This window comes from Carettochelys insculpta, chromosome 16 (assembly GCF_033958435.1).
Source record: "Carettochelys insculpta isolate YL-2023 chromosome 16, ASM3395843v1, whole genome shotgun sequence".
Taxonomy (NCBI): Eukaryota; Metazoa; Chordata; order Testudines; family Carettochelyidae; genus Carettochelys; species Carettochelys insculpta.
This window is the reverse complement of record NC_134152.1, coordinates 39,253,896-39,276,822: the sequence shown is the minus strand read 5'-3', so window position 1 is coordinate 39,276,822 and position 22,927 is coordinate 39,253,896. Positions and strand designations below refer to the sequence as shown.

General features: G+C 41.8%; 2 protein-coding genes across 5 annotated transcripts in view; one reads left to right on the top strand and one right to left on the bottom strand.

Annotated features, from left to right (window-relative positions):
• The window catches only part of NSMCE1 (NSE1 component of SMC5/6 complex), a 54,934-nt gene that overhangs the window by 26,683 nt on the left and 5,324 nt on the right, over positions 1 to 22,927 (top strand). Inside the window, exons 3-8 of one of the 2 annotated variants that reach the window (XM_075010973.1) lie at positions 5,607 to 5,728; positions 7,869 to 7,946; positions 10,172 to 10,318; positions 11,471 to 11,587; positions 12,238 to 12,358; positions 12,831 to 12,930. In XM_075010973.1, coding sequence (XP_074867074.1) covers positions 5,607 to 5,728; positions 7,869 to 7,946; positions 10,172 to 10,318; positions 11,471 to 11,587; positions 12,238 to 12,358; positions 12,831 to 12,916 — 671 coding nt within the window. In that variant the 3' untranslated portion in view covers positions 12,917 to 12,930. Of the gene's footprint in view, positions 1 to 5,606; positions 5,729 to 7,868; positions 7,947 to 10,171; positions 10,319 to 11,470; positions 11,588 to 12,237; positions 12,359 to 12,830; positions 15,235 to 22,927 lie in introns of those variants that run through there. The other variant, XM_075010972.1, reaches the window with a different exon arrangement.
• The window catches only part of KDM8 (lysine demethylase 8), a 29,844-nt gene continuing 22,708 nt past the window's right edge, over positions 15,792 to 22,927 (bottom strand). The window contains exons 6-8 of one of the 3 annotated variants that reach the window (XM_075010969.1): positions 21,181 to 21,330; positions 17,254 to 17,346; positions 15,792 to 17,161 (exon numbers count right to left, since the gene is read on the bottom strand). In XM_075010969.1, coding sequence (XP_074867070.1) covers positions 16,997 to 17,161; positions 17,254 to 17,346; positions 21,181 to 21,330 — 408 coding nt within the window. In that variant the 3' untranslated portion in view covers positions 15,792 to 16,996. Of the gene's footprint in view, positions 17,162 to 17,253; positions 17,347 to 17,384; positions 20,937 to 21,180; positions 21,331 to 22,927 lie in introns of those variants that run through there. The other 2 variants (XM_075010970.1, XM_075010971.1) reach the window with 2 other exon arrangements.

Here is a 22,927-nt window from a genome sequence, read left to right as displayed (position 1 = left end):
GAGCACCCATTATTTCCAGCTATTTTACAAACAGAAAAGAGGACATGATTCCTGCTCCAAGGATTTAAAAAATCTACAGACAGTGTAGAGGAAAGTGTGCAGCCTATGAGCAGAGTGGCAAAGGTAGTGAGAAGATGACCACATCTTGGTAACATTAATCTTTGGCACAGATACCAATATAATATTAAATAGTTAAAGTGTTGCACTCCATATTTCTCCTGCACCAACACCAGTATGGGTGCAAACTAATTTTACGGATGTTAAAATTGAGCACAGCATTTGGCTTGGTAATTTCTCCAAACATATACTGGGGCATATAGGGGATATTTTTTTATTTCCTTTCATAGTGAGAGGATCTGCTAATGGAAGCAGACTTTCATCCAAAAGTCAAATTGTGTACTTGTTGCCCAAATGACTATTCCTGTAATGACCACTCTTTCGACTTCCTCCTTAAGACTCACTTCTGCTGTGTTGACACCTTATCATGGAAAGGCAAATTAATAATTCAGGCAGCATCTTACCTTACTCTAACCACATTAGTCACTTTAATCTACCTTTAGAGACCTGTGGTGAACCTAGATTGTGAGCTCTGGGTCAGGGATTGCCTTTGTGTAACACATCTGTAGAATACTGAGCACAAACAACAAGAAGTCCTGTGGCACCTGATAGCCAAACAGATTTTTTTGAGCATAAGCTTTTGTGGGCCTTTGCAGCATTTCTGAACGCATGGTCCAGGGGGTCTGTTTGTCTGAGCTGCATGCGACTCTGAGCAATAAAATGTTTGGAGCTGCAGGAGTGCTCTGTGCATGCATCCTGCCCCAACCTTTGGAGAGAGAAGTGAGTAGCAGTGTTGACAGTGGCTCCAATGTGTCATCGGCATTGGATTACAGCAGGGGGAGGGGGAGGGGACTGGGGGTGCCTGCCTCTGGAATATTATGCTTGTTATCTAAAGTAAGCGATAAAATTGTTATTTGTACAATTTTAGTTTTTTATAATGACAACTGAAAGGGTTTAAAATGGATGGATTCCTTGTGTGGGGGGGGGAAGTAAAACTGCAGATTTGGAAGAAGATAGTACACAGGAAGCTGTGTCAGAAACATTGTAGGCAGGAACACCTGTAGTAAAGAAAACATGCACTGGTGGAAGTGGAAATTCTTCTGAAATAAGAAAAGCATGCAGTTACAATTCCAAATATCTTTAATATGGACTTACTACAAGCGGGAGTGTAGTCCTTTTCTCACTTTGCGTGATTTGCTGTGAGACATTATCTAGCCATTGTACAAACTGTCTCCCTTGAAACAACACCTTAATACAAAGCATCCTACATTAAAAGATAAATCAATTGAATATTTTATAAGAAAATGAAAGCATCAATACATCTAGTGCTGCTATGAAAGTGTATGCAAGAAGCAATGAACAAGCTTTACAAGTTTCATATGAAATCACACAAATGATAGCAAAAAAAAAAAAAAGGAACTGTACACCATTGCTGAGAATGCTGTTATTCTGGCTTCTCTCAGAATCACTGAAATTATGTTAATGGAAAACAATGTTCTCAAAATTAAAAATATCCCACATTCAAATGATGCAATAATAAGAGTTGACGATATGGCAGAAAACATAATAAAATTACTGAAAACATTATTCAGAAGAAACAGTTCGCTTTACAACTTGATGAATCAACAGATATTTCAAATTGTGTGCAGCTAATGTTTTTCAGGGACATTGACAATGAAGATGAAAAAGGAATAATGGAGCAAATACAGTGATGTAAAGAATTTGACACAAACAGGAAAAAAAATTAATTTGCTAAATGGATAGATTTTGAAACATGGATTATCAGAGGAGTGATGCATATTCGTGTGTGCAGATGGAGCAGCAGCAGTGGTAGGTCAGTGAAATGGTCTTACTGTTTGATTAAAACTGATAAGCTCTTCAATAAAGTGGACTTATATCATTCATAAAGAAGCATTGGCTTCAAAGCAGCTGAATAAAGATTTAAACTCTGCTAGAGATTGCAGTGAAGACAGTTAACCTCAAAGTCACGGGCTCTAAAGGCATGTCTTTTTCGATCACTAAGATCCTATATCACGGCATAACATGTTGTTATCTTACTTCATTCCAATATTCGATGGTTGTCACATGGAAGATTGTTCAAATGTCTGTTTGAGCTAATGGCTGAAGTTGCAGTTTTTCCTCACAGAAATCAAACCTGGAGTTAGTACAATATTTTCAAGACAAATTATGGATTTGCAGATTAGTTTACCTTTGTGAACTATTTGATAAAAATCAATAACTTGAACCTACAGTTACAAGGTTTTAATACAAATATCTTAATCTTGTGTGATAAAGCATTATTTTTTCAGAATACAATTTTTTTTCTTGACTGCTTTTACTTTATCTGAAAATGTGTCATTTCAATATCTTTTGGAAATTTTGTGTGGAAAATAAAATTATTTTGGATGAACATGTCAAAACAGCAATGAAGGAACATTCAACAAATTTGGAATTAAATGTTGAACGATATTTTCTGAGCTTTGATGAAGCTGAAAGCAGAAAAAGTTTTGGATTTTGAATCGGTTTTATGACAATGCCATTGAGCAAGCAAGGATTTAAAAAGTAATGAAGGAGCAACTTTTTGAGCGTTCTACTCATAGTGTACTGAAGATGCAAGGCATGGAGCTGGCAATGTTCCCATGTTCTGGTAAAAATTAAAGGTGAATATAAACAACTAAGTAAAATGGCTCTCACAGAACTCCTCCCATTCACATCAACTTGTTTATATGAGGCAAGTTTTTCCAGCTATGACTAAATTAAGAAATTGTATGTGATTTCATTGTGGTCCTTAGCAGTTTGGAACCTAGATTTCAAATCTGATTTAATCCAAACAAACTCGTATTTTGCATTACATTAATTATGTTTTTCTTGTAATTTCACTGATCACTGTTCATTGTTTGCATAACAGTTGTGTGTGTGTATTGTGACAAAGTCCCAAGCAATTCTGTGTGTGTCATGTGCTTTGTGGCCTTTAAGGTAATGCCTCAGAGGCTTGCTGTGTCCCCTTTTGATCCCTCCAGGGTGGGCCACAGTCTACTGAGCCATACTGATCATAGGCACAGTCATAAATGGGCGAGTCCCCACATGGGTACTGGGGCTCCCCCTGCTCCTTCTGAGCTGTCCTGAGGAGTGTGGGGTGGTCTCAGGGGAACCCAGTCCCCTCCCGCTCGATCCGGGTTCCAGTCCAGGGACCCTGAGCAGCGGCTGCTGCTGCTGCAGGGGCTGTCTCCCTCAGCCAGAAAGACAACAGCTTCCTCCCTAGCCCAGTCCCCTATGCTCTCTTTCCAGTACCTCTTCCTGGAGCACCAGCAAGCCTTCCCTCTTGCAGGCTCTCCTTCACAGACCATTTCTCCTTCATCGTCCACCCCCTTTCTTCTTCTCCATCTTTAGCTGAGGGGAAGCCTTTTCAAGAGCTCCACAGACCTTGATTGACTGAAGATGCTTAATTAGCCCCAGATTTTGGATTGACCAGGTGCTGCAGGCTGAGCCACCTCATCCTGGCACACCCTATCCGTGGCTCCACAAGGTTGCTGAACTTCCTTGTCAGCCTCCTCCTGGCCATGGCCAAGGTGGCCATCTATGGCCGTGTCTACACGTGCCCCAAACTTCGAAATGGCCATGCAAATGGCCATTTCGAAGTTTACTAATGAAGCGCTGAAATGCATATTCAGCGCTTCATTAGCATGCGGGCGGCAGCGGCGCTTCGAAATTGACGCGCCTTGCCGCCGCGTGGCGCGTCCAGACGGGGCTCCTTTTCGAAAGGGCCCCGCCTACTTCGAAGTCCCCTTATTCCCATGAAATGGGAATTCATGGGAATAAGGGGACTTCAAAGAAGGTGGCGTCTTTTCGAAAAGGAGCCCTGTCTGGACGCGCCGCGTCGCGCGGCGGCAAGGCGCGTCAATTTCGAAGCGCCGCTGCCGCCCGCATGCTAATGAAGCGCTGAATATGCATTTCAGCGCTTCATTAGTAAACTTCGAAATGGCCATTTGCATGGCCATTTCGAAGTTTGGGGCACGTGTAGACGTAGCCTATAAGACGAGAGAGAGAGGAGGCTGGCCGAGGCGGGGGGGGACTGTGACTGTGGGGCCTACTTCCCTTCCTCCATACGGTCATGAATCCAGCCGAGTTACTCTGGGCAGCATCCACTGGCTCCCTTGCCACCTTCAGGGAGCAGTGGGCGCTGTCTGGGGCTCTCTGTTTGGTACCCCCCTCCGGCTCCCTTATTTTAGCACTTTGACCGCCATACCATTCCTGTTTTTCTCTTTAGTTGTCCCCTGTATTCACTTGGGACTGTGTTGTTTTAATGGCTCCCCCATCTCAAGGGGGATCTTTTAGTTGTGGGTGGGTTACACTCACCCACTTCCTCGGTTTCCCACTCAGCAGGCTGATCCTTGCTGGGCCTTAGTTTCTGGGGAACATAAAAGCACAGACTCAACTGACCACATATGTGCCCTCCACTAGGCTACTATAACCTGATGTCGGCTGTGGTGTGTCACACAGTGAATAAAAATTGGACTTATTTTATGTTCATCTAGTTTTTTTTTATTTATCCTCTTTGCATAATCATAAGTACAATGGCAAGTTTATTGCCTGTAGTCAATTTCTTCCAAACAAGCAGTTATGGTTAAGTTGTTTAAACAAATGTGTTGCAATAATAGAAAAAAAATGTTGCATGTCTGAAAATTGTGGGTACTGGAGGTACTTGTAATTTTTTTTAAAAAGTGGTACTTTATAAAATACATTGAGAAACACTGGTCTAAAGATCTAGCTGAGGCCTTTAGGTTATCCTGTAGTACAGATATCTCTTATAATGGAGACTGTGTAATATTCTTGTAATGATAATACTGTTTATATCTGGCAGGAAGTAACTTTAGTAGTTAAACAAGTTGTGAAATATATGATTCTGCCTATAAATATTTAGGATGAAGGCCTGCTCCCACTGAAGTTAATGGAGGTTTTGACAGAATTTTTGCTTGGACCTGGTGCTGTGCCTGTGTCCAGGACTGGTTCATCTACTTTTTTTCCATGACACAGTGAAGTTAGTAATATCATTTCTGTTGCAAAATTTCTTGCTTATAGGACATGGCACCTCATGCTACAATGGAAGGTTTCTGAAGTCATAATTTATTATCATTTCATTCATGGTATGCAGAGGTAGCAAAGCTATTGCTAGATTGTGAAAAACGAAGCAGAAGAGATCAGATATATTTGTTCATTATACACAAGAGTTTAGCCTACATGGTAACTTCTTAGTCAAGTTGACCAGCTGGAATGGATAATGCTGTGGGTCTCAAACAGCTGAGCAACAAATATGTCCTTTAGCATAACTTTAAGTCCCAAGAGCTGGACTCTTCTGAAAGCTGGTGTTGCTTTGTAATCAGTAGTGGTATGAAAGGAACACTGGAGGAGTACATGCCAGCTAAATGTAAAACACAAGTTCAAATCTCTGCCTGGGAGTCACAAGCTCTGTTACCTAGGGCTGGCTTTTTAATCCGTAAAGTATGAGACTGGCTGTGTGACTTGGTAACCAGATTCTTTTAAATTTCCAGTCTACTATGCTCATGATAAATTGGACGACTTCATCAATGTTCTTAACATCCATCTGCAGCCTTTGTTTATGCAGATCCGGAAAGGAATGTCTGAAGATGATGGGAGAACATATTATGCATTGGTAAGTGTGTGATATGCTGCCACCTTGTGGATTTAATTTGTAACTACTAGTAACACTAACCATTGATAACCATTGTTGATCTGAAGAAGTGGGTCTGTCCCATGAAAGCTCACCTAATAAACTATTTTGCTAGTCTTTGAAGTGTTACTTGACTGCTTTTTTGTTTTGATAGTGTATAGACTAGCACGGCTTCCTCTCTGTTACTAACCATTGATAAGTACTTTTTTGATAAGTACTGTTGATACTGGACCATTTCCACCTTGCTGAATAGACCTTGTCAGTTCTGGCCCTCCCTCTTACTGGGACCCCACTCTTTAAATACCCCTCTGAAACCACCTCCCCCACTCATGCATCTGATGAAGCGGGTCTTTGCCCACAAAAGCTTATGCTCCAAAATATCTGTTAGTCTACACGGTGCCACAAGACTTCTTGTTGTTCTTGAAGCTACAGACTAATACGGCTACCTCTCTGATACTTGTAACCATTGTTGTATTTCAAAAATGCAGCAGTGGGAGAGTCATCTCTATACTTAACATAAAATTAACTTTCATGCATAGCATATCAATGAAAATTAAACATTCTCCTAATACTTTTAGGCTGGCAGCTTGTTTGGATGGGGGGCAGTATTTTTGCCAGTGCTTAACACCTACAAATACTACTTCTCTCTATGCTCCAAATGTCATCCTTGAGTTTGAGGTATCAGTAGCAGTGCTAAAACAAAGGATTTTAATAGGAATGCTATTTAGAGCAAATGTATAGGATCTTACAAATGAAGATGTGCCTGTCAGCATGGTTCTCACATTTATGCTGTCTTGTTTTGGCTGGGCTCTTATAGTTTTATGCTGACAGCTGCTATAGAAGCTACATGTAGAACAGGGAAGTGTGAGGATAAACTGTTAACTTGATAGATACAAGGGAATGGAATATGGCAGCAAGAACTATAGTAGTGTCTGATTTATTTAGCATAAATATTAAGAAGTGGTACTGCAATAAGATTTTTTTTTAAAGCAGTGATATTTTTTCCCCTCTCTATATATCTTCATCTGGAAAGTTCTCAGAGCTCCCCACCATGGGATTTTTGCACCTGCTAGACAAAAAATCGTCCAGTAGAAAAGGTTTGCTGGAAATGATTTACAAATAGTTTCTCTGGAATTTCTAGATTGTAAATGTCAGTGTGTGCATGTGCGTGTCTGGGAATTTGACAGATGTGGGAATCGTGTTCTTTGCAACCCTGACCAATGCGTTACTTTCTGTGTCTGTTTTATAGGGCTGCCAATACATTATGGTGGAAGGTGCAAAAGCAATACAAAGTATTGCAGTTTTTCATAACGAAGTAGTGTTGCATATTAACCAGAATTTTTTGAGTGGTGCTCTATTGTATGACCTTTCATCTCAACTCGCTTCATAATCTGAACATTTATCTGAAGTACTGGCTTAATATAGGTTAAAATTCAGTCTGGTATTAGTCTCCATTTGCACACTATGGCTACAGCTACACTAGCAAGTTTTTTTGAAAAAGCTGGGGCTCTTTCAAAAGATTCCCACAGAGCGTTTACATGCAAAAATGCGTTCTTTCAGCATTAAATTGGAAGAATGTGGCATTTTTTTCTAGCAGCCCTCTTCCACTCCCAGATGAGGAAGAGTGCCTTTTTCCGAAAGATTGAGGAAAAAAATGCATGTAGATGCCCAGGGGGCCTTTTTTTGAAAGAGCAGTCCTCCATTGTGCTGGATTTTTTGATCCGCAGTGTTTCCTGGCTCGTTCTTTTGAAAGAGTGGCTGGGGTGTGGCTGCTCTGTATTGAAAGTGCAGATCAATTTTTTGACCCACTTTTTGTGTGTGGTTGTGATTTTTTGAAAGACATTTTTTGGTCAAGATCTGAAAGAACTTTTGAAGGACTGCTGTAATGTAGATATAGCCTATGTTAATTGCTTGCTCAGGAGCAACCCATGGCTGGAACATAGGAGGTGCTATAAGAGCAGAATTAAAGTGGTTTTTGTTAATAGACAATTTTGTCCTCAGGAAAGAATGCTCTCCTTCATGCTGTTGCAACAAGTGACCTTGTTATTTTAAAATAATGCATGCTTTATCCTTGCTGGCAGTGGAAAGGTAGGTTGAGTTCAATAATTATGTTATTTTATAGGTGAATCTGGCAGAAACTGAAATAACTAAGATGGCATCTGACTATGCAGAAAATGAGTTAGAGCTGTTCAGAAAAACTGTAAGTATGTCTGCTCATTACTGAGTAAATTACACTGTGGGGAGAATGGATTTCTTCTTTAAAATAAAAGGAACAGTCTGTGAAATCTGCTTGAAGAATAAACTATCAGATTACTTTAGTTTATAATTGTTAATTGTACCACAGATCAATTGAAAAAAATAGAAATGGGGCATAAATCTATTCTCTCTTGGTGATAAATTAATGTTAAATTGAAATCAATAATAAGAAAGAGCTTTCCAGAGCAAGACTTGGCAGGCCTCTTTTTAGTTTAATAATCATCTTACTGCAGAAGCACTGTCCCAGAATTCCCAGCAATGACTGAGCAGTCCTGTCCAGGAACAGGTTTTACAACCCCTTTAACTTACAGTAGATTTTTACATCAATAACCTAGCACTTGGATTAGAAGGCTACTATGGAGTGAATGGTATATTGCTGGTTCAGCCAACAAATCATATGCAGTGATTGTAATTAACAGTTCCTGAACAGTTTTCAAACTCCAGATTCATCCATTAGGTTGATATGGCAATAATTTTTGGTGGTGGGAGGCACCCCACAATTTTATTAAGTGGTCGAGAGCTACACTTTTCTATACAGTGGGTGTAGGGTCTGAATGAAAGTTGGGTGCAGAAGAGAGCTTGGGGTAGTGGATTGGGGCACAGGAGGGGATGTAGAGTCTGAGAGGGAGTTTAGATGAAGGAGGGAGTTGTGACCTGGGGCAGAGGATTGGGATGCCAGGTCTGGGAGGGGGTATGGGTGTAGGATGGGATTTTGCCCTGGGTAGGAGTGCAGAAAATGAGAAGGTGCAGGGTCTGGAGGGAGTTGCAGAGGGAAAGGGTTGGGGTGCCAGACACAGACCCTGGTGGGGAGGCATTTATCTAAGCAGCACTCTCAGACAGGCTTCTCTTCCTGCCAGCAGCCCCAATCCACTGGCTGTTACATGTGGCTCTCAGCCCTGCAGGGAAGGGCTTCACACACTGCTCCATCCCCCACAAAATCATTCAGCTCCTGTTGGCCAGAAATACATCTGTTATTTATAGACCACCAGGATAATGTGTTGCTTGCCTCGAAGAAAATCCTCCCATGCCTCAATGTGAAGTTTATCCAAAAGTCTCATCCACACTTACCACTTTCAGAAATATTCCCACTGTTGGTTGAAGGCAGGTGCAGCGTCACTGATCAGGCCAATGATGTAAACCAGTGCAGAGGTTACAACCAGCTGCCATCTAGAGCAGTTTCCTGCAACTTGTGTGCCATGGCACATTGGTGTTCCGCCACGTGGGGCTTAGTGTGTCGCAGAGCTGCAAGCCAGGAGTGCCTTCTGCCACTCTGCGCATATACCCCAATGCTTGGAGGGAGAAGTAAGGGGCTGACATCAAGTTAGAGCGGGTGGAGGTTGCGGGTGCCTGGCTCTGGGTGTGGGCTGGGGGATTCTGGAGAAGGGGAGGAGGATTGGGTTAGAAGAGGGGCTGAGGGTACCTGGCTCTGGGGAGGGCATTGAGTTAGAGCAGGAGGTGACCTTGGGGTGCCTGGCTCTGGGAGAGGGGGATGGCACTGAGTTAGAGCAGCGTGGGGAATTGGGTTATATATATTGGGTATGCTGTGAAACTGTGTGCTCAAGTGTGCCAAGGGGTGACAAAGGTTGCTGAGGCACTGATTTAGAGCTACACTGAGCAGATACATGCACTTGCAGCACAGTGTGTGTTCTACTTTCACTAATGCTTCGAGATTTGTTGCCACCATAGATTTTGCACTGAAGCTAAACCAAAGATGATAGAATTTCTGAAAACTGGCAGTACCAGTTTAGCCTAAGAATGCCAAGTAAATTCAGTTATACACATGAATCCAGTCAGAACAGATGCCTTCCTAATGGCCCAAGATTTTTCATCAAGGAAGCCTGATCTTGGGCCAAGTCAAGACACAGATTCCTCTGTTGGTGTGGAAAATGCATCTCATATTCAGCATCATTGCAGTGTGTTAAAAGGACTTCAGCACTGCTTCCTGCATGCCCACCATCTTGCAGTTTGAGTTGTGGAATTATGTTTCCCACGGCAGGTTAACACTCCCAAGAGCCCATTAATTATGTTAGTTTTGTGAAATATTTGCATTGAATGTAGCATTTTATACAGTATATTTAAGCTTGGTGCTGAAAAAGCATCCACACTACAATTAATCCATATCTGCGACTAGACAATTGTAGGTTTTATCTGATATTTTTCTTTCTGCAGATGGATCTGATCATCTTATCAGAAAGTGGCTTTGCATCTTCTACAAACATTTTAAACTTGGCTGACCAACTTAAAACAAAGAAAATGAAGAAAAAAGAAGCAGAGCAAGTGCTGCAAAATTTGGTGCAGGATAAGTGGCTCTATGAAGTAATTGCTTTGTCTTGTTGACAGAGTGGGCACTTTAGTAGCTTTGACTGTTCTTTCTTACTGCTTTGACAGCTAAAATTGCAGCTTTAAAGAGTAAATGTAAAAATGGTATTTGGTGAACCAATTTTTATTGTCTTAATGATTCCATATAAAATGTACTAAGTTTACAAGTCTTTGCATCTGGCTGTGCTGTAAGTTTGCCTCAGGAGTTGGCTCAGACAGAACTCTTCCAATGTACCATCACTAGTAGCGAAGGTTTCCTCAAGCTAAACATCTAGGATTTCATGTAGTGCTGTAAGGTTAAAAGGGGTAACTGTAAACCTTCTGAAACACTCCCCTAGCCTCTGTGCTTGGCACACTGAACACTTGCAGCTCCCTTTTAAGTGCTGAAGAAGGTAGTACTTGTGCCACTGCTGATGTAGCCTCATTAGAGAAGAGCTGGATTTACAGTCCCAGGCCTTATGTTGACAAGCAGAGGCAACCATCTGCATAAGTGGTGTGATTGCTTTGTTCGCCCTATGCTCTGGGAGGTGTTTCACTTTTGAGTATCTACAACATCCTCTGCCATGGTGTCCCTGGAGCTACTGAAGACATTAAAAAATGTACAAAGGCAGGTAAGCATCCAATTGCAACTGAAAGACAACAGGAGTCAGGAAGCCCCTTACTTGTGCCTTTCTGCCCCATTGTTACATATGTTAAGAAATGGTTACAGATTTTCTCCCACGATATTTCTTACTAAGCTACATATTTTAGAGCGCTGTCAAACAGAAGTCCAGTTGCAAGGGTATATGTTATCTGCAACGCTACATCTTATTTAGAATAATCTCTTTAATATGCAAGTGCAGACCCAGAGGACTGCAGGTTACCACTGATAGGGGATGGCAGAATGCTTGCAGGAACCTGTACCCTTCCTGGCATGCATATTTATGAAAGACAAGGGAGCTTTTCCCTGTTTTATGCTAATTAAGTACAGTGCTTTGAATGGAGTAAGAAATTGCCTTTGTATTAATCAGTGATGGGTCTCTGCCAGATGCTGAAAAGAAATGTAGAGCTTTGCTACTGCTAAAAGGTAGAGAATGAGGTCAGAAGAAGGACAAGTGAATTGTAAGAAACAGTATTACAGTCTCACGGTTGGTGTTGTCATTCCCTTAGCGAGATGGGGAGTACACCTTGCACACTCGCTGCATAATGGAGATGGAGCAATACATCCTCAGCAACTACCAAGACTTGGCGAGGAAATGTAACATCTGTCATAGCCTCGCCATCCAGGTAACAAATTGTGCTGAGCTGCTTCAGTAAGTGTCTGAGAGAAGCAATCCTGCAGGATGGTAGTTAATGCATGTGATTTTTTTTTTCTGTGCATCTGATCAATGTATAAACTGCTGTTGTAACCTGGTAATGGAGTGCACAGCACACAAAATACCTATGCTGACATGAGTGCTTGCTGTCCCTGTTAAAATACTATATAGACTTGGAGAAAGTGATCTCAGCTAGTGAGAAATCTGCATCCATCATGCTGGCTCATGTCCTTGTCAGTTGAGTTGGGTGTGTCTGAATCTTTTTCATTTTTACACGTGCATGCTTTTTAGCTATTTTATGTCACTGGGCTCAGCACATGGCAAGTTTCCTGTGTGTCATGTACATCCATCTTCACTCTTGGTGGTGGACACTCTGGAACTGCTTGTGTCAAGAGCTCCAGAATAAACCCATAAACTGCACTGAGGAGCTGGGCATTGTACCCCCAACAGGCACTCCATCTTGTCCTGTGATAATGGCTGGGAGGTGCGTGTCTCTTCTCAGCTGCCATTCCCTCTTACCTGATCTCGATTTAAAGCTCTTACTTTGGCTCATTCCAAAGATGATATATGTTGCAGAACTGAGACAGCAGAATTGCTATTAACTAACGTTTCTTGTTTCAGAGTCAAGTATGTGAAACCTGTGGAATTGGAATGCACTTACCTTGTGCTGGAAAATATTTTAAAGCCCAGACTGAACCACACTGTCCTCACTGCAATGAGTTTTGGCCACATGAGATTCCAGGTAGCAAGCAACCCCTTTTAAAACTCTCATATAGTAATAGGTGGGTGTGGTCGGAGATACTTAATGGTGATTTAGTTACTGTAGTCATCATGAGGTGACAGTGTATTGAAATTTAATTATCGGAATCCTCCAGTATTTCAGCAGGTGGATCTTTCTTTGGTAATTTTTTTGCACCTGTAACTGTCAGGATTGTTCCTTTACTCCCACAGTCCTACAGCCTCTCTGCTACGAGCAATACGTTAACTGCTGGGGGGGGCTAGAAATAATCAGTTATGTTGAAAAGCAGAAGCTTCCTGCAGTTTCTCCATTTGACTAACAAAATGGAACATTTTTAATGGAAGTACCAAGAAAATAGGAATTTATGTATATTTAGCCATTTGGTGAGAATTTGGAGCTCATGAAAGTGTATTGTCACGGTAACAACACATACCAGTATTTTACTCACTAACATTGCACCTTTTCCTAACGACAGAGATAAATCGGCCCGATTCCCAGTTGCCTTCCAGCATCCCTAGAGAAAGGAGAGGACCATCATGCTCAGGAACAAGGCGGCATTAGAAAGACCAGCTTCAGTTAGTGACCATTTTTTTCCACTGTCTGGTAGATAAGCCCAACTGCAGTTTTCTACAGCATTAGTGCAAAATGTATCATTGCGAAAGTAGGGGGTCAATTTCTTTTTTACAGTATGTTCTTCCTTTGCTAAAATCTTGCTAGAAGTGTGAAAATAAAACTGTTCTGTTGTTGGCCTCCCTGATCAAAGGTCCTGTTCAGTTCCAGTGCTGTGAATGCAGCCAGCATAGCTGTAGTGGAGGCTGTCATAGTATATGTGTATAGCTAACATTATTGCCAGTGGGCAGTGTGGGGGATATCACCTGTGTACGAATAGGAGTTTTGATCTGTTCTGTCAGCTCATCCACAGGCAGACCTTTACATTGGCCCAGTCCTGCCCAGGTGCAGGGGTCCAGCTGCAGAAGTTTGAATGTGCAACTGGTGCAGGAGAGCTCAGTGCAAATCTTCCCAAAACAGAACTTTTTAAAAGAAATAAGATACATTTAGACTTGGATTTTTATAATCGTTTTAAAATAGGTAAAATCAGTGAGGTTTGCCAACCCTTCAGTCATCCTGGTTGAATTCAGTGAAGGTGCTACTGACATGGTTCAGTCTTAATACCACATACTCACCGAGTTTCAGCACTTTTCAGAGAGGATGTTTTTAAACATAGCCTGAGTATTCACATATGTATTTGTTCTTAATGACTGCATATCTGACAAAAGGTGGCACCAGAAGCATATCTCAGGGTTTCACAAGGATTTAGGAACCTTGTTTGAGCCTCGCTTTAGTACCAGGATTTCCTGGTAAATTGTTGGTTATGATAAATAATGCTAAATTAGCACTTATGCTGCACCTTCATTTCTTGTCTCTTAAAGCAACTGAAGTCTCACAGCTCTGCAAGCACAGCAGTGTGGGGTAGTCTTTTCAGCCCAGAATGCGGAGGTTGTGCATTTCTTTCATGTTGTGCTGTAACAGTTATTACCTAATACCCCAGAAAATGGTTTTGTGGGGGAGAGGAGAGCCTACTGGGAATGAACAACAGATGAAGGAGCAGTCTCCAAACTCTGCATGCTGATTCCTTCACTGGATTAGTGCATCAGAGCTCACATTGATGCCTTGTCTTAAAAAAACACCTGCACGGGGGGTTTGCAGAATAGCAAGAGAAAGAACTGTGTATTTGCAATAATTAGTCTTATCAGAGCTTTAATCAAGAACATGAAATCTTCATTTCATATTTCCCATGTGCAAATGGACTTTTAGATCAGCAAATACTCCCAAATTAACTGTCATAATGTAGTAAGAAAAGCCAAAAAAGAGTTTGAGGAACAGCTAGCCAAAAATTCAAAAAACAATAGTAAAATGTTTTTTAAATACATTAGAAGCAGGAAGCCTGCTAAAAAAGCAGTGGGGCCCTTGGATGATAAAGATATAAAAGGAGCGATCAAGGAAGACAGTGCCATTGCGGAGCGATTAAATGATTTCTTTGCTTCAGTCTTCACGGCTGAAGATGTTACAGAGGTTCCTAAATCTGAGCCAGCCTTTTTAGGCAACAAATCTGAGGAACTCACTCAGATTGAAGTGACATTAGAGGAGGTTTTGGAATTAATTGATAAGCTGAATAGTAACAAGTCTCCAGGACCAGATGGCATTCACCCAAGGGTTCTGAAAGAACTCAAATGTGAAATTGCGGAGTTATTAACAGTGGTTTGTAACCTATCCTTTAAATCCACTTTGGTACCAAATGACTGGAAGACGGCCAATATAACACCAATATTTAAAAAAAGGCTCTAGAGGAGATCCTGGCAATTATAGACCGATAAGTTTAACATCAGTACCAGGTAAATTAGTAGAAACACTAGTAAAGAGTAAAATTGCAAGGCACATAGAAGAGCACAAATTGTTGGGCAAAAGTCAGCATGGTTTCTGCAGAGGGAAGTCATGTCTGTCTAATCTATTAGAATTCTTTGAAGGGGTTAATAAACATGCGGACAAGGGGCACCCAGTGGACATAATATACCTAGATTTCCAGAAAGCCTTTGACACGGTCCCACACCAAAGGCTTTTATGTAAATTAGGTGGTCATGGGATAGGAGGAAAGGCCCTTTCATGGATCGGGAATTGGTTAAAAGACAGAAAACAAAGGGTTGGAATAAATGGTAAATTTTCACAATGGAGGGGGGTAACTAGTGGTGTTCCCCAGGGCTCAGTCCTGGGACCGATCCTGTTCAACTTGTTCATCAATGATCTAGAAAATGAGGTAAGCAGTGAGGTGGCAAAGTTTGCAGATGACACCAAGTTGTTCAGGACAGTCAAAAGCAAAAGGGATTGTGAAGAACTACAAAAAGATCTCAGCAAACTGAGTGATTGGGCAGCAAAATGGCAAATGAAATTTAATGTGGGTAAGTGTAAGGTAATGCATGTTGGAAAAAATAACCCAAATTACACGTACTACATGATGGGGTCAAATTTAGCTACGACAGATCAGGAAAGGGATCTTGGAGTTATAGTGGATAGTTCTCTGAAGACATCCACGCAGTGTGCAGCGGCAGTTAGTAAGGCAAATAGGATGTTAGGAATTATTAAAAAAGGGATCGATAATAAGACAAAAGATATCATACTTCCCCTATATAAAACTATGGTACGCCCACATCTCGAGTACTGCGTGCAGATGTGGTCTCCTCACCTCAAAAAAGATATATTGGCATTAGAAAAGGTTCAGAAAAGGGCGACTAAGATGATTAGGGGCTTGGAAAGGGTCCCATATGGGGAGAGGCTAGAGAGACTGGGACTTTTCAGTTTGGAAAAAAGGCGATTGAGGGGCGATATGATAGAGGTATATAAAATCATGAATGGTGTGGAGAAAGTGAATATAGAAAAATTATTTACCTTTTCCCATAATACAAGAACTAGGGGACACCAAATGAAATTGATGGGTAGTAGGTTCAAAACTAATAAAAGGAAATTTTTCTTCACACAGCGCACAGTCAACCTGTGGAACTCCTTGCCCGAGGAGGCTGTGAAGGCTAGGACTCTATTAGGGTTTAAAAAAGAGCTTGATAAATTTTTGCAGGTCAGGTCCATAAATGGCTATTAGCCAGGGATAAAGTATGGTGCCCTAGCCTTCATAACAAGGGCAGGAGATGGATGGCAGGAGATAAATCACTTGTCTTCTGTTCTCCTTCTCTGGGGCACCTGGCATTGGCCACCGTCGGCAGATGGGATGCTGGGCTTGATGGACCTTTGGTCTGACCCAGTATGGCCATTCTTATGTTCTTATGTAAATAAGAAGTCACTGAAGTTCTCATGTCTTCTCTATTAACATATTTCTCCAGCAGCTGTTTTTTAAAATAATTTTAGACTCATCTGTTTCCTTACAATGGCTTGAAAGAGAGAGTCTCTCTCTCCAGACCCTGCCAGCTGCAACAAGCAGGGTGGTCATGAATTAGTTGCTGGAGGGAGTAAAAGGAATAGAGTCCAGCTCTCTGTAAAGGGCTCAGCACAAGTACTCCAGCTGAACTTGATAACAGAATGAAATAGTCCATAGTGATTGGCACATCCAGCTCTTATTAGCAGTAGCTTTTACTGCATAGGGGGCTGTTGTGTGGCTTGTAACCTTTTTATTTTATGAGAGTTTGTATCACTTATCCACCACAAAGGAAGTCTACACTATGCAACTATTAAACTTACAATTGCACATGCGTCCCTTGGTTCCACTTCGACAATCACACCATTTCGGGCCCACTGTTTTGATAATACCCATATACAGACTTGCCTTGAAGATGTATACTGCAGCTGATCATTTGACAGATGCTCTTTATTAGGAATTTATATTGGAAACATCCACAAAACAGTGGCTGCTGCAGCTGTTTCGAGTCTTTGTTTAGATTTCTTGCTACATTGAGAAGTTGAAAGACTGAATTTCTTAACCCAGTTCTGCACTTTAAGCTGCAGATAACTAGAACATTCTCATGTTAAGAAAAACTTTACTCTGTTGAAGGTCTGAAAATTTTCACTAATTAAGAATACAGAGTGTTACAGTTTAGTATTACCTTAAATTGCACAACAGATTTATTCACACTGAATGACTTATGACCACCAGAAACTGACTGAGAAGCTGACATCAACAGATCGTACATAATGCCAATATTTAACTGGAATAAACAGAACCTGTCCTGGTGTCAGAATACAAGCTTGAAATGTAACCCGTTCAAACTTGGGGAATTTAACTAAATCAGGATTCTCCACATCCACCTATAATCAAAAACAATTTGTTTTCAGATACAAGGATGATTTGGTTATTTAAAATTAAATTATCAATTTTTAGATTTCAGACCATTGTTTACCTGGCTGGTGTTTTGGAGAATTTGGGTTTCATATGGATATAGATTTTCTGATTCCTGTGGAGAGCACAGACGGATATATTTTCTTCCAATGACCTGCAGGTGGAAGGAGATAAATCCCATCTGTCACTAATCTACACATTACCTGCTGAAATAGGGTGTGACTTCAGTTAGTGATCAGTCTAATACTCTGTCCTTCTGTATCATGACAAGCACTTAACTGTAGAATACAACAGATTACCAGACCCTGGGCAGAAGAGGTGAAGTCATGATTTTTGCTACTGAGGAACAAGTAATGTACAGTAGTCCCTTGAGTTATGTATACCTTCACATAACTCGAATTTTGTGTTATGTGGGGAGGTGGCTTTTTTCCCTGGTGGAACACACATTCTGCAGCTGGGAAAGCAGCAGCAGGAGTGCCTGGAGCTTCTTTTGAAAAGTAAGTCCTGGGGTTGGGGGGGCAGTTGGGGAGGGTTCAGCCTGGTGGGGGGTTGGGGCTGTGGGAAGGAGGCCATTGAGTTAAGCCTGGGGTGGTTTATGGCTGCAGGCAGGATGGGGTGGGTGGAGTTGATCTGGGGCTGTGCAGCCCTGTGGGGTGGTAAGCTGGAGCCAGATGCAGGGAGGAGGGTGTGAGCCAGAGCTGAGCATGGGCGGGGTGGAGGGAGGGAGCAGGATTTTGAGTTGCGCTCAACTTGCATTAATGTGAGTTAAGTGCAACTTGAAAACGTGCATTTTGAGGGATTATTGTACTCTATAATGAAGAATAAATCAGATCAGATTGGGTTGTAACCAATGTATCTGGCTTTATACAGCAGGTAAAACGGGTGGCAAACTATGGCCTGTGGTCTGCCTCCAGTCCAGTAAAGCTTTTAATGTGGCCTGCTTATTTGTGATTGTGCTGAGAGGCTAAGACAGGCTCCCTTCTTGCCTTAACCCCATGCTGCTCCTGTAAAAGTCTGGCATGTCCCTGCAGCCGTGGGGATGGGGGGAAATCATAAGGGGTCTCAGTGTAGGCATGTCCCCCTCACAGCTCCCATTACCTGGGAACAGGAAATTGCAGTCAATGGGAGTTGTGGGGTTAGTGCCTGGGAACGGCAGCAGTGCACAGAGCTAACTGGTTCTGCTCTGTAGGCACCATTCAGAGACAGTCCAGCCTCTTCTGGGAGCCATGTAGAACCAGGGCAGGCAGGGAGCCTGCCTTAGCTCCAGTGCTCTGCCAACCTACAGCTCTCTGAAATAAACAGCTGTAGCCTGCACTCCAACCCCATGACCAACCCCAACATTTATGGCCTGTCATACAATTTTCCTATGCATCTGTGGCCCTTCAGCCAAAAAGTTTGCCCGCTCTTGAGATAAGATGTTTAGAATACTGGGGATATGCTTGTAAAAAGGGAAGACAGATGAGCTGAGTAGCACTATACTCAAGATATGTGAGTTTTCCAGATAGGAGTAGGTTGATATTGAGCTTGCTCATACTCTGCAAACTCTGTTTTTACCATCACCTGTAAATTGGTTTTCTACATTGTGACATTTAAGTGGAAGAGAAGAATCAGAGAGGCTACTGACCCATGTTGCTCTGACTTACAGGCAGATAATGCTAAAAATTAACTGGCAGACTAAATGAAAGTTTCTCAGCTACTAATCTTCCCAGACTCTGTTAGAATATTGTCTCCATCATCATCAGTTCAATTCAAGGACAATCTCTACCACAGATTTACATACAGGGCCTGAGATGACTCAGGCGTCTGATCTGGGAACCACAGATCTGCCCACAATAGGCACTGTTATTTCCTGGATGATCAGCTGCCTTCTAGAAAAGGAGTAATTCACAATACTCCTTCAGTCTGGCACTTATACATCTTGGGCTCAGAGTGATGAAGGAGCATAGACTGTAAATGCTTGAAAAAAGCTCCTCATATCATGTTTATCAGAATAAAGCTGAATTGTCTTGGCCTTTGGACCTCAGCCTTGAGTTGCTTTTATATGACTCTTCTCTTGCAATATAAAATGAGCTTTTGTCCTATGCAATGAGCTTTCCCTCACTGCTGGTGGAGCAGGCCATGAATTTTGAGCATCATTCCATTCAAAACAACCTTGATGGCAGGTGACAGCACATATTAAAAGAATGGCACTCTTTAAACCCTTCCAAAAATTATCATCAACTGCTGTAGGCATGGTGGCAAATATCTGCTGGAGACTTTTTTCCTGAATCATGAAGGGACTTGACATTGAATTTTTCATATTGATTTTGCTAGCTTATACTTCTTTGAGATGATCTGGAATTCATGATGGATCTTACAAGGTGATGCTCAGTCCAACAGTCTTTGGTTCAATGTAAGGCCCTTGTGATGTAAGCATCCTTCTGATCTCAAGTTTCAACAGCATGATTCATTACAAATACCCTTTTTAGGCAAAGTGAAAAGTATAGGACGACCTACAGCTACCCTCTCTTCAGGCCACTGACACCTTCTTGACTGTTGTTGCCTCCATACATTACCATGGACAGAGGTATTGGTATGATGACTTAGGACTTCCGAAAGGATCAGAAGTGATGAAGCGAGTGAGGATCAGGTCTTCCTCATTCACTGTATCTGTCACACAAACAATGAAGAGCCTGGCATTCCAACTGATCAGGAGCTGATTAAAGAAAAGTCCCTGGGCCTGGAAAGCACCACCAATTTGCAGTGCCATTCTAAACCACCCATAGCCAGGCCTTGTGAACAACTGGGGAAAAGAGAAACACGAAGTAAAATGGGGTTGAGAGGCTTCCTGCTGCCCACAATACACCACTCCCCATTCACTGACTGAGAATCTCCTCTAGGCACAAGTGTCACAAGGCTGGTTGGAGCATGGTAAAGAGATCCAGATTCTCCCATAAAAATATCTTATGCAAGTCCTCTCCTCCAGAAAGATCCCAGTATGCTTCACAAACTGCATATATTAGGGAATTCTTACTATCAAAATGCCATTCACCTCTGGGTGGAACATGGGAGCTGTTTAATTGCATGGAAAGCCTAAGCTGCCTTTTATAGAAAAGTGATAAAGAATACTTTCTCTGATTGAAATATTTAGATGGATAGGGCTAATACCCCTTCTCAATGATAAGCCCAAATAGCCAGGACTACAGTTACAGGGCTCAGCTGAAAGCAATGGGATTGTGAAATGTGTCTTAGTACACTGACTCAAGAGTCTGTTAGAGTTTGAAGAGGAGACATGAACTGCTCGGAGGTCTCCAGCCTGTAAACAAACTCGCGGTTGAACTCTTCAAATTGTAACCTCTGGTCAGGCGATGGTTCTTCATGTATTTGTGCCACACTTGTACAATATAGTCCCAAACTTGATTGGAGCCTCTCACTGCTTCTGCAATATCGATGTTAATAAACCTACTAGCAATGATCTTTCATTTTTCTGAGAATAGCACAAATTGGGCTGGGGTAAGTATACCCTTTAAACTCTAAATTTTCATGGAAGTAAGAAGGGCTGTTTTATAAGATAAGAAGGGCTGGTGGTGGTGTTTACTCTTGTGCTAGTATTTCACCCCAAACCCTTCTGCATCCTACAGAGGAGGAAAAAAGGCCTTGTGGATAATACTCCGTACGGGGAATCTGCAGAAATGGGTTCTTCCCAGCTTTGCCATGGTCTTCCCTTGGGGGAAAATCACTTCTCTATGTACTTCAGTTCCTCACCTGTAAAATGGAGAATAAATACTACTTCCCTCCCTGGCAGAGTTTGGACAGCACAAATCTATTAATGTCCCATCAGATACTGAGATGCAAATGTGTGAGCACGACAGAGACATAATAAACTATTCACACATGCCACTCTTATCAAGCCTTTAGCTACCCTCCTCTCTAGTACTTGTACATGTTTTAGCTGTACTGTAGAAGTTATGTTTGGGTTAAAGAGTTGTTAGAAAAGCAGAATACAGACCTGGACTAAGAAATTTTGCTGTGGATCTTGATGAAGAGGTGAGATGGTTCCTTCTGGACCAAACCAAGCATTAATGGTGATGTCATCTTCCTCCCCTTCCCCCAAACTGCAGTAATCAGGGATGCAAATATCCTGTTTCAGTTCTGGGATCTACTTCCAATAACCAGCATCAACAGAAATAAAATAAATTTTACCCAATGAAATTAATAGGCAGCAGGTTTATAACAAATAAAGGAAAGTATTTCTTCACACAATGCATAACTAACCTGTGAAACCCTTTGCCAGAGGATGTTGTGAGGGCTGAGACTATAACAAAGTTTAAAAAAGAACTGGATATGCTCATGGAGGCTAGGTGGATATTACCCACGATGGGCAGGGATAATGTCCCTAGCATCCGTCTGTCGGGCTGGGTGACAGGAGATGGATCACTTGATTGCCTGTTCTGTTCTTTGTCTCTGGGGCCCACCTGGCACTGGCCACTGTTGGCAGACAGGATACTGGGCTAGATGGACCTTTGGTCTGACCCACTGTGGCCACTCTCAGATTCTTATGTAGAAGTACACAATGAGAGTGTGCAGGTGCTGATGTTCATGAGACATAATCAATACATACATCAGTACATGTAGATGGCATGCCCAGAACAAAAATTTGGGCCCAATCTTGAGGTCTAGACAATGTCACTTAGAGCAATACAATGGAGAGAAGGGAGACAGCCCATGTAATTCAACTTGCTAAATAAACCATAGTGTGAATTGTTTAACAGTCGGCAGAGGAGTAGGGCTACTGCAAATATGCAGGAAATGTCAACAAACCACTGTAATGTAAAGTCAAAATCTTTCTTCTTTAGCAGCATCTTAAAGACTAACAAACTCATTAAGTTAAACTCAAAACACAGTAAAACACTCATGAAAACAGTCAGTTCACTAATAAAACAATGTTAATAGCATGCTAGTCAAGTTCTTTATTAAAATCTTTTGCATCTTAATGAAACTCAAATAAAATTAACATTTCATCTTTTAAAAAAAAAGTCCTACCTTACTCCTAATCACAATACCCACTTGCCACAGCCTTCTCTTCCTTGGGCTGTACAGGTGTTCATACCCTGTCCCTCTGAACACTTTAGGCAGTTCTTCCCACTTCCCTGGAAGCAGTTAGGACTTTTTACTGATTATTTCCTTCTTCCCCTGTTTCCCCATCCTTCCTTTTGCATAATTGTTAGAAGTATCTTTATTCATGGGTTGAGACCTGCTCGCTAGTTATTTGCATTTTGATAGCATGCAAAGGCTGCACTAAAGATCAAGGCTCCATGCTATTGGGTACTGTATGGATAGTGTTCAGAGTTCAGAATGCAAGTGGACATATAACAAGAGGAAGGAAAGCAAAATAGAGAGAGGGAAACAGGAGAATGAGAATTACAAGAATGAGTCAGCACTGTGGTAATGAAGATATCCTAGCAGAGGAGCAGAATGCTCTTAACAACTATGCAACTAACCCCACCTCACCACCTTCAGTCTGATCTTTGAATCACTCAAGAACCTCCCCTCTAGCTAGCTGGAAGGAAGGATCAGAAGTAACAGCACAAGTGGAGTAGAAAAGTTTGCTCTCTGAAGATGGGTAGAATGAGGACAGCAATTCCTAGAAGTGAGGCCACAATTATTGGGGTTTCAGAAGCTGATTCACCTGTCTGCAGTGGTGACAGTGATCAGGGACAAGTGATCAGCAACAGATAGTAATCCCTGGCTTACTT